Genomic DNA, 16,400 nt, shown 5'->3' with positions numbered 1-16,400 from the left:
TAATCATCTATAGTCCTAATTGATAAATCAAATAACCTATTATTTATCAATTAAATCCTATTCTTCTATCTAATTCCAAAAATCCCCATTTATTAAATAAATCTATATGATAAATAAAATCCTCAAATCCAAAAACCCCTAACATATCCCTAATCCTCCATTTAGTCTAATCCACCCCATCCACCCATACTAACCAAGCTTAGACACTAACTCACCCACCCTCATTAATGCCATACACTTGCACATCTCTAACATCCCTAATCTAATCCTAAACCCAAGCCTAATCCACCCCCTAATGTTGTCACATTCCCTAAACAAGTTTAAGACTTTCCTAAACCAAACCAAAGTCCCCCCTCAAAATCCCAACCACCAAGTCATGAGTGCTCTTACAAACCATAAAAGACTCTTACAAGCCCACTCATGACTCTTACATCCATCTTTCACACTCTTCCCTCTTCCACACTCATTCCTCTTACATCTCTCTTACATACTCAACCCCACTCATCATGTCTTTAACCAACCCTTTACCCTACCCTCTCACAGTCATCCTCCTTGTGACAAGTGTCACCTTCCCATTGGTGCTAAATAAGCACAATCCATGTGCTCCCCTTTGAGTGCATCTTAGCCCTCCTTAACCATCTCCCCATCCTTGCATCTAAGCCCTCCATCCCTCTACCCCTTGGCCTATAAATTGAATCCCCTCTCAAGCCATTTCAACAACAATCTTTGAGCTAAAGTTACCATGTTATTTTGAGAACCAAAGTCATCAATCTTAACCTTATAATGCTAAATTGAGAGCTCACAAAGTTACCAATTTTCCATTAACCATATCCATTGAAGCCATTTTGAGCATTTGAGTGCTGGTGCTGGTGGCTCATACATCCTCAATCTATACATAGACACCATCTCAAAAATAAGAGAACAAATCTCATTGAGAGAGCTTATCCATGACTCACATTCTCATTTGAGTTTGTCTTCTCTTTGTCTCTCTTATATGTTATGTTAGTTTAATGTGTAAATGCTTTTATTGAATTAGTATTTCTAACATATTAGATTAGTGTATACATTTTGGCACGCCCGGTGGGACCCCACTATGGGTCATTTAATCATCAATTTCTATCTATATGTTGTTTTAAACTAACCATCTAATGTTTGTTGTTGTTTGAGTGTGTTGTAGGGTGTTTTGCTTGTTTTTACAGGTTAAAGAATGCACTTGGGAAGAAGACATACCCTTAAAAATTCGAAAATAACAAAAAATTAAAAAAAATTCTGAAAAAATCCGCATTTTTCAGCCTTTTTTTTTTTTTCGCGCAGTGTCATCTCCGCAATTTGGCATCTGTACCTGTAAATTTTCATCTCTGCCAGCTACTCTGTCATCTCTGCAACCAAATTGTCATCTCCGTAGTTTGGCGTCTCCGACTATCGTCTACGCATCCTGGACTGTCGTCTCTGTAGATTAGCACCTCCGTCAGCTACTCTGTCGTCTCTGCAACCTGAACTGTCATCTCTGCAACCGCCAGCCATCAAACTATCGTCTCTGCAACCTAGATTGTCATCTCCGCTACCGCCAACTTAATCTGTCGTCTCCGCCTCTTCCTTTGTCATCTCCGCAGATTAGCATCTTTGTAGATCAACGTCTCTGCAGTTTAGCGTCTGCGCCTGATGAACTGTCATCTTCGCTTGTCTCTGTTGCACTTCTGTTTTGAAATATTTATTTCTGCACTTTGTAGTTTAAAAAAAAAAGAGTATAAATCAAAATTTGACTTTTAGTGGTTTCGTAGGATTTAGACCATTTAAAGCATTTTTACGCGTAGGAAAAACAACAAAAAAAGTTTAAAAAAATTTTCTCATAGTTAAGCTCTCATTTTTGAAGATTTTGGGTAACTAACCAAATTGTTTTTTTTTGTCTCATTGCAGGTTGGAGCACATATGGAACCACTAACCATGTTTCTTGCAAGTTCTCATATTGCTAAAAAATGAACTTGAATGTTTAACCATTTTTTTTTAATGCATGTTGCTAAAATGAACTTGAATGGTTAAACACATTTTCCATTAAATGAATGTTGTTCAAAACACACTCTTGAATGCCATGGATTAAAATCAATTTTCTTTGGAATGCATGCTTAAAACAACAAATCCAATCTTGAATGCCAAGTATCAATTAACCATTGCAATATCAAACACTTCATTTAGAGCTTCTAAAATTGAACAAAACAAATCTCTTTTTTCACATGCAACTTAGGTAAAGTTTATTTTTGGAAAATTAAGAAACTTTGTTAAGTTAAATACAAATTTGCAAAAATCAATTTGAGTAGTTCCTTGGACTCACCTCTTTTCTAATCACTCATCAATTCAACCATTGGTTGCAATCTCAGCGCCATTTATGGGGATGGGTCTACTTGAAAAAGGTGTTAAATGTTCCACAATCTAACTAACTCACTTGGTCTTTGAACGTTTGCTTTAACTTTATCAAAATTCTTAAATGACCAAAACTCTAGATTAAATTGATCACACTTCAAGTTTGGGCACTAAAATTGAACAACAACTGACGTGGAGAGCCTCCGGGCGCGCGCTTAAAATTGAATCTCACACACTTTTGTTTTGGGCTTAAAATAAACTCACACTCAATCTTGAATGCCTTAAAGAAAATTAATCGATACTTGACGTGGAGGGCCTCCGGGCGCACGAGTTTTCTTTTGTTGACCCTAAATCTTCTTATTGTTTGCATTCTTCGATCAATTTACTTTTGTTGGTGCTTCAAGTTGGAATTGAACATTGTCTCTTAAACATGAGTGCTTGCAAAGTCTAGATTAGCACACATAAGAGTCAGTTGGTAAAAGAACAAGCATGTCTTTTAGCCCAAGGTCATCCAAGTCTTCTCTCCCCTTGTCGTCTTTAGAGGCCATCTTGTGTGCATAAGATTACAATCCAAAACCTTGTTTCTTTTTAGGAGGCCTGCTTGGGGATTTCATCGCCCCTTGGACGACCTCAACTCCAGTGTTCCGACGGAGTATAAGAATCGGGAGGTGAATCGAAAGACACCTCTCTTGGGATCAAGATTTTGTCACTCGGGCTAAGCCTCAAGGAACTTTATACCCTTGAGAAGTGAAAGAGGAGAAGTGGGTTACCGCTCCTCTCGGCTGTGTGACATCTTTTTGGTCTCATCTAAGGATTTGAGCCTCACGTACCTTGGGTATATCAAGGACTCCCTAGCTAAACCAACTCTCAGCCTTGTAGACAGCCACCTAGGATGTTAATGTGTTTGAAGTGACTGATCGAAACATTTGTAGAACATACACACTCCTCAGCACAAGTATCACATTCTGATAACCACAAACTTCTATCTGGGTGTTCCTATCTATTGCTTGATTTTATTTTACTTGTTGAATGAATGTTTGCCAAACTTGGTCAATCCTAGCTTAGGGCACACTTAGCATAGTCACTGCCTATTTTAGAAGTTGAACAAGTTGAAGAAAAATAACTAGAATCTCCCAAAGCCAAGCAGATTCAGGAATTTATGTTAGAACAACCCAAACCTAAACAAAAGTTTTAGAAAGTCAAAATCAAGCCATCTCTGGCATACCAAGAACTTTCAGCCAAGAGAAAAGAAATAACACCAAGCCCATGAATTGCCAAACTCCACAAAGCAGAGGATAAAGCTACTGACGAAGCACTTCAAGAGCCCTGGTTAGAGCGCACCATCAAATTTAGCCAACGTCCAAGAGTTAATCCTACTTATGTCTTACCAACTAGGCATGATTTCTATGATTAGACACCCTTGTTTCTCCACATCTTCTTGGATAAGCTTCACTTTAGAGTCATCTTTGTAGAAAAGCCATCCATCTTAGGTTATCCCCGTAAGCATTATTAGCTCATCCATCTCATTTAGAACCAAACCATTTAGCCAGCAATCCAAAATCTTCACATCTAAGCCTTCAAAATTTGTTGTCACCTTGCCAAAAGTTTGCCATTCCTAAAATCTTCCAAATCCACCAATCTCACCAAGGTTATCCCTTTGACAGAGCTTTGTCTAGGGTAATCTGGCTTTGTCACTTGTTATCCCTCATCACCTTGAGCTAAAGGTTGGGATCCACAAGTGGTCAATCTCGTGTTCTTCCTAAAGGATCATCAGTCTATCCTTAAGTTGACACAATCACCACCAAGCTTGCACATAGAAAAGCAGACCTTTCGTGCTTTGGCAACATATCTTTGAAGTTAGAATCCCCAACCCAATCCTCCTTAGGTTTTTTCATATAGCTTTGCCTCAACTTAGAAAATCATTTGCATAGAAAAGCCTTCCCCCTTTTGCATCCACCAGCATTTGTTGCATCTCATCCCTAGGAACATTCTGCATCTTCATGCCACCCATCACTCACTTAGCCAAGAAGAAAGAAACAATGGAGCCCTATCATTTGGACCGAACAACATCACCCCCCTTGAGCACTCAGTCATCCTTCAGCCCAGAAAAAGCTATGCCATCACCTACTGACATTGAAGCTTTCATGAACCAACCAGGAAATGCAGTATTGGTAAATGCCATTATAGACATGAACAAAGAGACAATCATGGCTAATTTTCAAAGGGATAATGTAGGAACCTTTGACTTTGGAAGACCCCCTCCATTATCAGATCCATCTCACCCGTTGTTTGGGTAGCTGCCACCACCCATAGGCTCTTATGATCCAAATTATCCTCAATATATGCCAAAAGAAGAGCCTCCAGCCAATCCATATGATCCAACAGACCCAAACATACCATCATCCACCCAAGTTGAAATCTCCATGCCGCAAGCCAACCCAGCCACCACCACTCCATCCTTGGTTCATACCTCTCCGCTCCAAACCCCCTTTACCCAAAACACCTCACCGTTCACCCCCTTCACTATTGCTGCTGCTGCTCCCCAACCCAACCTTCCAAATCCACCCATTTCTCAAATTAGTGCTAGCATCTTTGGCCAACCTCAGCAATATACAACAGGGATGCCACCCATGGGGCCAAGTAATCAACCTTTCATCACCCCCAGCTTGTTCACCATAGCCCAAAGCACAATCCCATCATTTACATTAGGTCTTGGGAGCTCAATACCATCAGCCACAAATCCACAAGCTATTATCCTCACTCCACAAAGCTATCAAATCCCACAGGCTACTGCCAATTTTTTGCCAAGCTCCCAAGTAACCCTAGCTCCTGCCACCACTCTACAAAGCTTTCAAATCCAGCCACAAAGCTATCAAATCCCACCCGTTCCATTCCCAAGCTTTCAATTCCCACCACCTCCACCACCAACTAATCCATTTCCTCCTATTACCAACTACTTTTTAATGCCACTCCTAGGAGGTAATCCACCAATCCAGCCAACCACCAATTATTTGCAGGTACCATCCCAAATGGGGGCGCAACCCACATATATTGGTCAAACCCCACAAGCCCCCCGATCCTTTCCCCAAGCTTCACAACCATCTTATACCTTACCTCCACAAAGCAATCCATTTATCCCACAGCCAGCTTATGTTCCTCAATCCCAACCTCAAATCCCATATCAACAACAAGCCTCGTAGCACATGCAGCAATATGCGCCACCTCCCCCTCAACAACCTGTCATCCACCATGCAGCTGCCCAAACAATGTACAATCCCTATCAGCAAATCCCTCACAACCATCCATATTCAGTGGCCCCATCTAGCATATACCTACCTCAAGGCACTCCTATATTGGGGGCACCCCAGCCATCATCTATCAATTCAGAATGGGAGCAAATGAAGACAGCTCTGAAAGCCATCCAAGAAGGGAATTATTACCCATTTGATAGAGCCATTACCATGACACCATTTCCCAAACACTTTGAGGTACCCAAATTTGACAAATTCAAAGGAAAAGGAGACCCTGTCACACATATCAAAGAATTTTACATGCACTGCCAAGACGTGGCATACAATGATGTCTTCCTCTTGTGCCTTTTTTCCAAAAGCTTGGTTGGACTAGCTCTTGAATGGTTTTACAGAATCCCCTATGGCACAATTAAAAACTTTGTTGAATTATCTGAGGCATTCGTAGCCCAAAATGCCCATCTCGTTGAAACAGAGCTATCAATAGTTGACCTTGTCCACACTAAGCAAAAAGGTGGAGAAAGCCTTGCCGAATACCTACAAAGATGGCAAACCCTTACCACCCGCATATCTTGCACCTTGCCAGAACGCCATGTGGTGAAAATGTTTATTGACAATGCCCATCCCAGCTTGGCTCACCACATGACCATGAACTGTTTGCAGACCTATAAGGATATCAAAGAGAAAGGAATGATCCTTGAACAAGGACTCATTAAAGATGGTGTGATCAAGATTTACAAAGAGGCCAACCAAAATCAATCACATTCCAATGACAAGTCTAGGTATTGGAACAAAAACAAGCATTTTGCAAAAAATGGGGTTACTGACACCAAACATGTGAATATTGTTGGTCCTTCTCAAAACCAGTCTAACCCACCATATCAACCAAATAACCAAGGAGCTATCAATTACCAACAGCAGAATAACCAAAACTATCAGAACCATAATCCAAGACCCAACTTCCAAGGAATTAGCAATCAAGCTAATGCCATCAATGTAGCTGCAGGGCAAAAGCCCAGATTCCAACCCGCACCTAGAAACTATACACCCCTTGGTGAGCCATTGGATGTCATTTTTGAGAAATTGGATAAGGAAAACCTCAACAAATTTCCTCCTACCCAGCAAATTGATCCAAGCCAATCCAAAGTTGCATGGTACAAGGGCAATGAGTAGTGCAAGTTCCATAGGGTAAACGGTCACACCACCCTCAGATGCATGAAACTGAAAGATTATGTCTAGGACCTCATTGATCAAAAAGAAATCACCGTTGGTGCCCAAACCTCTCACAATGCAGGCTTATAGATTTATCAAAATGCTTTTCCTCCACACAACAACCAAAATCCTGGAAAAGCACCTATCCAAAACAACAACAACACCAACAACCGCCAGCCAAACCAACAGCATGGGAAGAACAATGACCACACTTCATCCTATATAGACTGTGGTAGCCTTATAGGTTGTATATCCGAGAAAGAGCCTTCTATCAATGTTATCAATATCCGAGGACCAAACAATGAGTGTGCAGTCACCACTCGAAGAGTGTGATTTAACATCGCAGGCCCACCAGTTTCATCAGCACCATCAGCTCCATCAAAAAGCTGGTACAATATCTTGGAACACCTTGGGAACATGCCAGCCCAAATCTCCATTTTAGACCTTCTCCGCACTAGTCCTGTGTACAAAGACATCCTTGACAGTGCTCTCATAGAATCTTGTGTCCCTTCAGATATCAACTCTACTGATTTTCATAATCTCGTCGGACACCTATCCTCCTCATGTGCCCTATCATTCGAACCCATCGACATACCTGCGGCCGAGCCAGATCACACCCTTCTGCTTCGCATAGCCATCATGGTATCCAATTTTGCCTTGAAAAGAGTAATGATAGATAATGGATCAGCCTTGAACATTTGCACCCTAAAATTCATAAAACAAGCTGGGTATACTGAGGCAGATATGATCAGTGAAGTTATCACCATCAAAGCTTATGACAACTTGGAAAGAACCACAGAAGGAACTATTTTGCTACCAATCAAGGTTGGGTCGGTCATCCAAGAGACAGTTTGCCATGTCGTTGATCTAAACCTACCATTTGACATCCTCCTCGGTCGCCCATGGATTCACGCTATGAAGGCCGTTCCATCCACCTACCATCAGTGCAGCAAATTTCTGCATCAGGGCACTGAGGTGACCATCCATGCCGATCCAGAACCCTTTGCTTATTGCAATGCGGTTGAAGCTTCATATACAAACCATTGCCCTGGAATAGACATCGGCACAGCCATCGCCAGCTCATCCCACACTTGTAATGATGCCGAAACCATCCTCGCCTCCACCTTATCTACCGTAAAGATCAACAACAAAGGTTGTGGAGAATATAGTCTGTTAGATGCATTTGCTGTCGGAGCAATCCCACTTGATCCACATACCCATGGACGGCCGACATATCACAAAGCTAAGGAGATTCCACCTCCTCGATACAAACATTTTGGCCCAACAACCTTTGTATCCTCAAAAACCCCTCTTCATGAGGAGCTCACTCTAGATATCAACAATTGGTTACATAAGGATGCACCTCCAAGAAATCAAGCACGCCTTGATCACTTCAGCCAGAAGTATCCCCAAGAACATAAGCTCATGACTGAAAAATGGAACTATCAAGGTGGTGGACGAGGACCAAAAGAAAGGGGCATGCAATGTCCCATCGAAGCACATAAGTGGGAAATGAAGTCAGGTCTTGGCTTTGGCATACCCACAACTGGGGGCACCAACAAGAATGGTCACACTTTTTTGAACATCCACCGCGACCTTGTCGAAATCGAAGACATTCCTGAGGAAGTTAAAAAGAGAGCCTACGACGATATCCCAGACCAAATCTTCCTAGGAGACTCTATTCTCCGAGAACTATCCATCCATCTCATTGACCTACCACTCACTCATCCACAACTCATAGATTGGGACCAACCAAGCGTCATACACATTGATGAATTCACATCAAAGGAAGCGCTTCTAAGATTCATGGGAGCTGAAACACATCACAAGCAGATAAAGCCAGATTTTGCCTATATCTATAAGCTAGATCCTAAGGGGTATTTTGGAGAAAATCCCCAACCTAGTTCCGATGCACCCAAAACTAGAACTAAGGTGAAACCAGGACTAGCTAATGTAATGAAGAAAGCCCCTTAGCAAGAAAATCCAGAGCCACAAGTAGAACATGAGGATTTAGTATTGCCTCCTCAAGATAATCGTCCAGAGGTGTCATCTATTCTAATAGAGAATACTAGAGAAGTCAACATCGGTTCTTTAGAGATCCCTAGACTTGTTCAAATTGTTGCATCCCTATCACAAGACCAAGCCGACCTCCTCTTTGAGGTCTTAAGAGAGAATATTGGCCGATTTGCATGGTCATATCAGGACATGCCGGGATTGGATCCAAAGCTTGTAGTTCACCATCTTGCAGTCGACCCAAAGATCAAGCCCGTCAGACAAAAGCTTAGAAAAATGCACCCCAAGGTGGCATTACTGGTCAAAGCTGAATTAGAAAGAATGTTAGCTGCTAAGGTTATCCGACCTATCGACTACTCAGAGTGGATCTCCAACATGGTCCCTGTCACTAAGCCTTCCGGTGACATCAGAATCTGCACTGATTTCAGAGATCTTAACAAAGCTTGTCCAAAGGATGATTTTCCCTTGCCCAACATAGATATGAATATAGATCTTACAGTTGAACATGAAATTCTGTCTCTTATGGATGGATTTTTCGAGTATAATCAGATCAAGATTGCAAAAGAGGATCAACATAAGACAACATTCACTACCCCCTAGGGAACCTTTTGCTACACCATGATGCCTTTTGGCCTAAAGAATGCTGGGGCTACCTATCAAAGAGCTATGACAACCATTTTCCATGATCTTATCCATAGCATTTTGGAAGATTATGTGGACGATATCCTAGTCAAATCTCACACCTTCATGGATCATCTCACTGACCTGGAGAAAGTCTTTGATAGGTTAGCCCAATATCATCTCATGCTAAATCCCAAGAAGTGTGTCTTTGGGGTCACATTTGGCAAGCTTCTAGGCTTCATAGTTTCTAAACGAGGTATAGAGATCGACCCCAAAAAGGTCAAGGCTATCTTAGATATGCCTCCTCCCCAAACACTGCGATAGCTTCGCTCTCTTCAGGGAAAGCTTCAATCTGTCCGACGCTTCATCTCCCAGCTTGCAGATAAGTGTATACCATTTTCACATTTGCTAAAGAAGAATGAGAACTTCAAGTGGGATCCTTTATGTCAACACAGCTTCGATCAGCTCAAACAGTATCTAGCCAATCCCCCTATCTTGGTTCCACCAGTTCCTGGTCGTCCCTTGATTTTGTACATATCAGCAACACCTACTACTTTAGGGGCACTTCTAGCACAACTCGATGACTACAGCAGAGAAAGAGCCATCTACTACATCAGTAGAACCCTATTTGGTTATGAACTCAATTACACTCCTATGGAAAAAGCTTGTTTGGCAATTGTTTTCTCAACTCAAAAGCTTCGCCATTACATGCTAAGTCATACCATCCAACTAGTCTCCAAGATTGACCCTCTCAAGTATATGCTCTCCAGAACAACACTTATAGGCCGTTTGGCCAAATGGGTTATGCTTCTTAGCGAATTTGACATCCAGTATGTGGACAGAAAGGTAATCAAAGGGCAAGCTATAGCAGATCACCTAGCTGATGCACCTCTAGTAGATGCATATCCTTTGCTCACCGAATTTCCAGAAGAGCATAGCTACCTAATTGAAGAACAACCCCCATGGAAGCTTTATTTTGATGGCTCATACACATCTCATGGATCAGGGGCAGGAATATTGTTGGTTACACCTCAAGGAGATTACATTCCAAAAGCCTTCAAGCTACAATTCCCTAGCACCAACAATATAGCAGAATATGAAGCTCTTGTAGCAGGATTAAAGATAGCTGCAGAATGGAATATCACTGAGTTACAAATCTTTGCTAATTCTCAGCTCATCATCAAGCAAGTCCTAAATGAATATCAAACCAAAGACGAAAAGCTATTACCCTACAAAGAGCTAGTTGATCAGCTAACTCAGCATTTTACAAAGCTTCAACTTACACAAGTGCCATGAATGCAGAACAAGGCAGCAGACGCCATGGCCACTATTGACTCGCTCTTGGAAATTCCCCAAGAAGCTACACAGTATGAGTTTTTAGTCGAGCAACTCCTCACACCCACTTATGCGAATGAGGATTCAAACCGTGTTTGTATCTTGGTTGGTCCCCAATCCCCTTGGTACCATGAAATTCACGCTTACTTATAAGATGGTATCATATCCCCTCACCTCACACGCACCCAATGCCATAACCTTATTCAAAAATCATCCCGCTATGTCATCATAGCCAATACCCTATATCGTCGGGGTTATCACGATACCCTCTCTCGATGTTTAGATGAAAATGAGGCTGCGATGGCGTTAAAAGAAGTACACTCCAGACTTTGCGGTGCCCACATGAGTGGTATTGTCCTAGCACGACAAATCCTTAGAGCAGGCTACTATTGGCCTACCATTGAAGAAGACTCCTATGACTTTGTTAGAAAGTGTCTCCCATGTCAGCAGCACGCAAATCTTGTGCACGCTCCAGCACAAGATCTACAACCTATTGCACCACCTTGGCCTTTTGCTTGTTGGGGCCTTGATCTAGTTGGAACTATCACACCTCTCTCATCTGATGGACATAAATGGATAATAACAGCTACAAACTATTTCACTAAGTGGGTGGAAGCAGTCCCCCTAGTCTCAGCTATAGGAGTTTAGGTCTCCAAGTTCATCTTGTACCACATTGTTTGCCACTTCGGCATCCCATCCACCATCTTCACTGACCACGAAGGTAACTTTGAAAATCTCAACATGGAAGAATTATGCACTTCTCTCCACATCCATCATCACTTTTCTAGCCCATATTTCCCACAAGGTAACGGCCAGGCAGAGGCAACTAACAAAACCCTCCTCAAAATCCTAAAGAAAGTTGTCAATGATTTCGATCGTGATTGGCACCTACAAATAAATTTGGCTCTATGGGCCTATCGAACCTCCTTCTGTACATCCATAAGAACAACTCCATACTCCCTAGTCTATGGTGACGAAGTGGTATTACCTATAGAAGTTGAACTTCCCTCACTACGCATATCTTTGCGAGGGCAAATCTCAGATGAAGAATACAGAGTAGCTCGGCTCACCCAGCTAGATCTCTTAGACGAGAAGAGACAACAAGCCTATGACCATCTCACAGTCTATCAAACTCGTCTCAAAAGGAATTTCAACAAGAAGGTGCTCCCATGACACTTTCAGCCAGGTGACATGGTCCTCAAAGAAAACATGAAAGTCCAAGCAGATCGAGAAAAGAAAGGGAAGTTTGAACCTACATGGCTTGGTCCTTATGTTGTCATTGCATCCTTTGGCTCCGGAGCCTATCAGTTATCTACACCAGAAGGAGAACTCTTGAATGATCCCACTAACATCATTAATCTCAAGAAGTTCTATGCTTGAAGATCCTTGGTATACCCAGCTTTTAAAAAATACAAAAAAAGAGAAAAGAAAAATAAGCGTCCAATGGTGAAAACTTGGCAATTCAAGCGCCTTGGATAGGTACTTTGGTGAAAACCTGGTAATTCAGGCGCCTTGTGTACTAAGACTAATCCATTATCTATCACTATCCTATCTCTCATCCATCTACCCACCATCCCATAAACAACCTGCTTGCTACCTTGGTGTTCCAACCAAATATCCAAAATCTGATGGAGTTGTAAATACCTCCTGTACAGCTTGTAAAATCTTGTACCTCAGCTTGTAAAATCTTGCACCAAAGCTTGTATTATACCTTGTAAATCCCTTGTATCATAGCTTGTATATCCGAATCTTGTCCAAAGCTTGTACCATATTCCAGCTTGTAAATAATCTTGTATCCTAGCTTCTATCCTATTACATGCACACAAAGAACCCCATTTTCACTTAAGCTTTTTGTAAACCATCTACCTATCCACCTATCAACTATTATAGACATCCCATCCTTCACAAACATTTCCATCTCACAAAAACCAAAACATGAACAAACTTGTACATTTGTAACATATCTTGGTCCATCAACTTGTACATTCTCTTTAGCTTAGTACCATTGTATCTATCCAACTTTCGTGTCAATTCATCCTTGATCAACATCTTGCACACATTGCACATCTTGGTTAGCTATTCCAATGCATCCTTTAGCTAGATTTTCTGTCACCAAAGTGTTATCCTTCTTATTTCAGCTTGCCAGATGCATCCCTCATCCAAATCCACCAGCTTAGGTACTCTCCGATAGGTCCTTGCAGGACATAGCTTTCCTCATGTCTAATCTTGGTCTGTTAGTACCTCGTCCTACCCATCTCGTTGGCAAACGGTTCTCTTTTGGATTTTCGCTTTGTTTTGATTTGGGATCTTCCCTTTTGGGTCTTGAAATATCTTTTCCAAGCAATCTACTTGTTCCCTCCTCAAGGTTGCCACGATCTTCCATATCATGGTATGCTGCGAATGGGGCAATCAGAGTGTAAGGTCTTGATCATGTCTTTTACTTGTTTTCTTTTTCTGCTTGTGGGTTACCCAGTATCGTTTCCACGCTGCTTCCTCTGGGATTCATGTGTGATACTGGGGCAATCCTTGTGTGTTTGTTTCGAGTCAGTTCGTCAGTACTCTGGATGGTTGGTGAAAAGACCTTGATGTTCTTGGTAACCTTGGCAATTAACCAACAATCCTATAGCAAATCTAGTGCTCAACTACATGGTGGTACTTCTCTTTGAAGTATCCCCCCACTCAAAAAGCTTCAATGGATTCCCTTCATCTCCATTATTCTCCATCCATATCCAGCATATGTCACTCCTCCCCCAGCTTATGCATCAGTATCTCTTTGAATCACTACTCACGCTTAGCTTTAGGGATCCACAATCCTAGTCTTAGGGATCCACCAAGCCTCATCTTTCGAGATCCACAATCCTAGTCCTAAGGATCTTCGAAACCCATCTTCCGCCAATCTGACTCTTTGAAATCCTGTTGCATCAGCTTTATCATTCCATCATCCATCTCCCTACCATGGATTCCTTTTATAGCGCTCTGCTCCTCCATCCTCCCCCCCCCCAAATCTAGAAAGTATTAAGCTTGCTTTACTCTTGTGCCTCTAATTCTCCTTTATCATTCTCCCATAGTGAGAGTTTGAGCTAATTCAGCCCCTTCTCTTTGCCAACCTATGTCTCAGCTCATCTCAATTTCTTGTACTTTTCAAGAAATCGTCGAGCCTTATTTCTCTCCCCACTGCCTTCTTGAGGGGGCATCATCTGAGTCTAGTCTCTCCTCTTCTTATTCGAGACTGGGGCAACCTTATTGCTAAAACATCTTCTTCGTGTCCTCTTCATTCGAACTTCTTTGAAATAGTGTTGTCTCAACACTATGTCAAAGAGGGGCAAAATGTAGACACCTAAATTTGATTACACCACTTTGGTAATCTAATTTAGTTATCTCTAAAGGCATCATTAATTAAATTCTTATTTAATTAATCCTTTGCCATCCCTAGCTGATTAATTTAATTAATCATCTATAGTCCTAATTGATAAATCAAATAACCTATTATTTATCAATTAAATCCTATTCTTCTATCTAATTCCAAAAATCCCCATTTATTAAATAAATCTATTTGATAAATAAAATCCTCAAATCCAAAAACCCCTAACCTATCCCTAATCTTCCATTTAGCCTAATCCACCCCATCCACCCATACTAACCAAGCTTAGCCACTAACTCACCCACCCTCATTAATGCCATGCACTTGCACATCTCTAACATCCCTAATCTAATCCTAAACCCAAGCCTAATCCACCCCCTAATGTTGTCACATTCCCTAAACAAGTTTAAGACTTTCCTAAACCAAACCAAAGTCCCCCCTCAAAAATCCCAACCACCAAGTCATGAGTGCTCTTACAAACCATAAAAGACTCTTACAAGCCCACTCATGACTCTTACATCCATCTTCCACACTCTTCCCTCTTCCACACTCATTCCTCTTACATCTCTCTTACATACTCAACCCCACTCATCATGCCTTTAACCAACCCTTTACCCTACCCTCTCACACTCATCCTCCTTGTGACAAGTGTCACCTTCCCATTGGTGCTAAACAAGCACAATCCATGTGCTCCCCTTTGAGTGCATCTTAGCCCTCCTTAACCATCTCTCCATCCTTGCATCTAAGCCCTCCGTCCCTCTACCCCTTGGCCTATAAATTGAATCCCCTCCCAAGCCATTTCAACAACAATCTCTAAGCTAAAGTTAACATGTTATTTTGAGAACCAAAGTCATCAATCTTAACCTTATAATGCCAAATTGAGAGCTCACAAAGCTACCAATTTTCCATTAACCATCTCCATTGAAGCCATTTTGAGCATTTGAGCATACATCCCCAATCTATACATAGACACCATCTCAAAAACAAGAGAACAAATCTCATTGAGAGAGCTTATCCATGGCTCACATTCTCATTTGAGTTTGTCTTCTCTTTGTCTCTCTTATATGTTATGTTAGTTTAATGTGTAAATGCTTTTATTGAATTAGTATTTCTAGCATATTAGATTAGTGTATACAACTAGTTGGCCTTGTGACCTGCCTTCAGGCAAAGAAAGCAGGCGAAAGGAATCGTTTCATAAACCAATTTCTGAATGTGCACTCCAAGTTTAGAGTGAAAGGCCACAGACGCAGGTATGTCTGTGCCTTCCTTGACTCCAATATAGATGCAAGTATAGTTGAGGTGTTTCTTAGAGGCAGTGATCGGATCCATAGATAGGAGTTCACCAAAAGTCCTTGCAAGCCCCACAAAAACATCTTCGTTCCAAAACTCTAAAGGCAACTCGAGTAATCTAACCCAGATAGGGGCTTGGACAAAAAAAGCATCATTCAAGTTCAGATTGGAGGTCCACTTCTGGAGCACTAGGGTGGAGCGACCAATACCCCACTGTCCCTCGTGGAGGATGTTGGATAGATCTTCCATGCATGAAAAAGAAAAAGACAAGAAACCCTTCGCCATTGTCGTGATTGAGACATGACCTTTCAGAGCCCAATTCTTCTTGATGAAGGACCTTTAATCGTCTATGTTAGGTCTTGGCCCCATAAATTTTTCGATCAGAGTGGAGGCCATGGATTGAATGTTGTGATCCACAATTTTGTTTGGGATGGCAATAACACAGGTACCTTTCTCAAATTTTGGAATAATATTAATCGACGGGAAAGATGACTTACTTGAAGGTTTGACCCCGAATAAAGAAGACCATTTTGTTGGCAAGTTTGCTTTGGGAAGCAGAGGAATCTTGACCACCTCCTTGGGGGGGATAACTGGGTCCTCATCCATGATCTCTGATTGGTCCCCAGTGCCAGAAGATGCTTGTTCGTACCTTGCCTGCGACCCATGTTCCAGACCAGGGATATGATCTCGACATTCCTACAAAATCCTGCCCTTACCTAAATTCAAATTTTGAAAAACACTGCTCCCTCCACTCTCAATCACCATTATTTCTCTATTTATGATGGTAAATAGAGACATAGGAGAAGTTACTACCAGCTTCAGTACTTCATTACATTTTGGATCATATAGTGATGCCCAAATTAACAACGACATTAGATCCTTGGGATCCTCGCAGAGAGAGCATACCAATACATGTATGGTTATATCCTTGGCTTCCATTGTTGGGCCAATGTATGGAGCCT

The 16,400-nt window shown here is 41.7% G+C and overlaps 1 protein-coding gene across 1 annotated transcript; it reads right to left on the bottom strand.

Annotated features, from left to right (window-relative positions):
• Nucleotides 1–15,285: 15,285 nt before the first annotated feature.
• On the bottom strand, nt 15,286–15,723 carry LOC149559028 (uncharacterized). Its single transcript, XM_089831211.1, has one exon. The coding sequence runs from the start codon at nt 15,721–15,723 to the stop codon at nt 15,286–15,288; it is 438 nt and encodes a 145-aa protein (XP_089687337.1).
• Nucleotides 15,724–16,400: the final 677 nt, after the last annotated feature.

Source organism: Cupressus sempervirens, chromosome 5 (assembly GCF_028749045.1).
Source record: "Cupressus sempervirens isolate cs-2001-9-10 chromosome 5, ASM2874904v1, whole genome shotgun sequence".
Taxonomy (NCBI): domain Eukaryota; kingdom Viridiplantae; phylum Streptophyta; class Pinopsida; order Cupressales; family Cupressaceae; genus Cupressus; species Cupressus sempervirens.
Note: the sequence above shows the minus strand (reverse complement) of the source record. Positions and strands in the feature narration are given on the sequence as shown.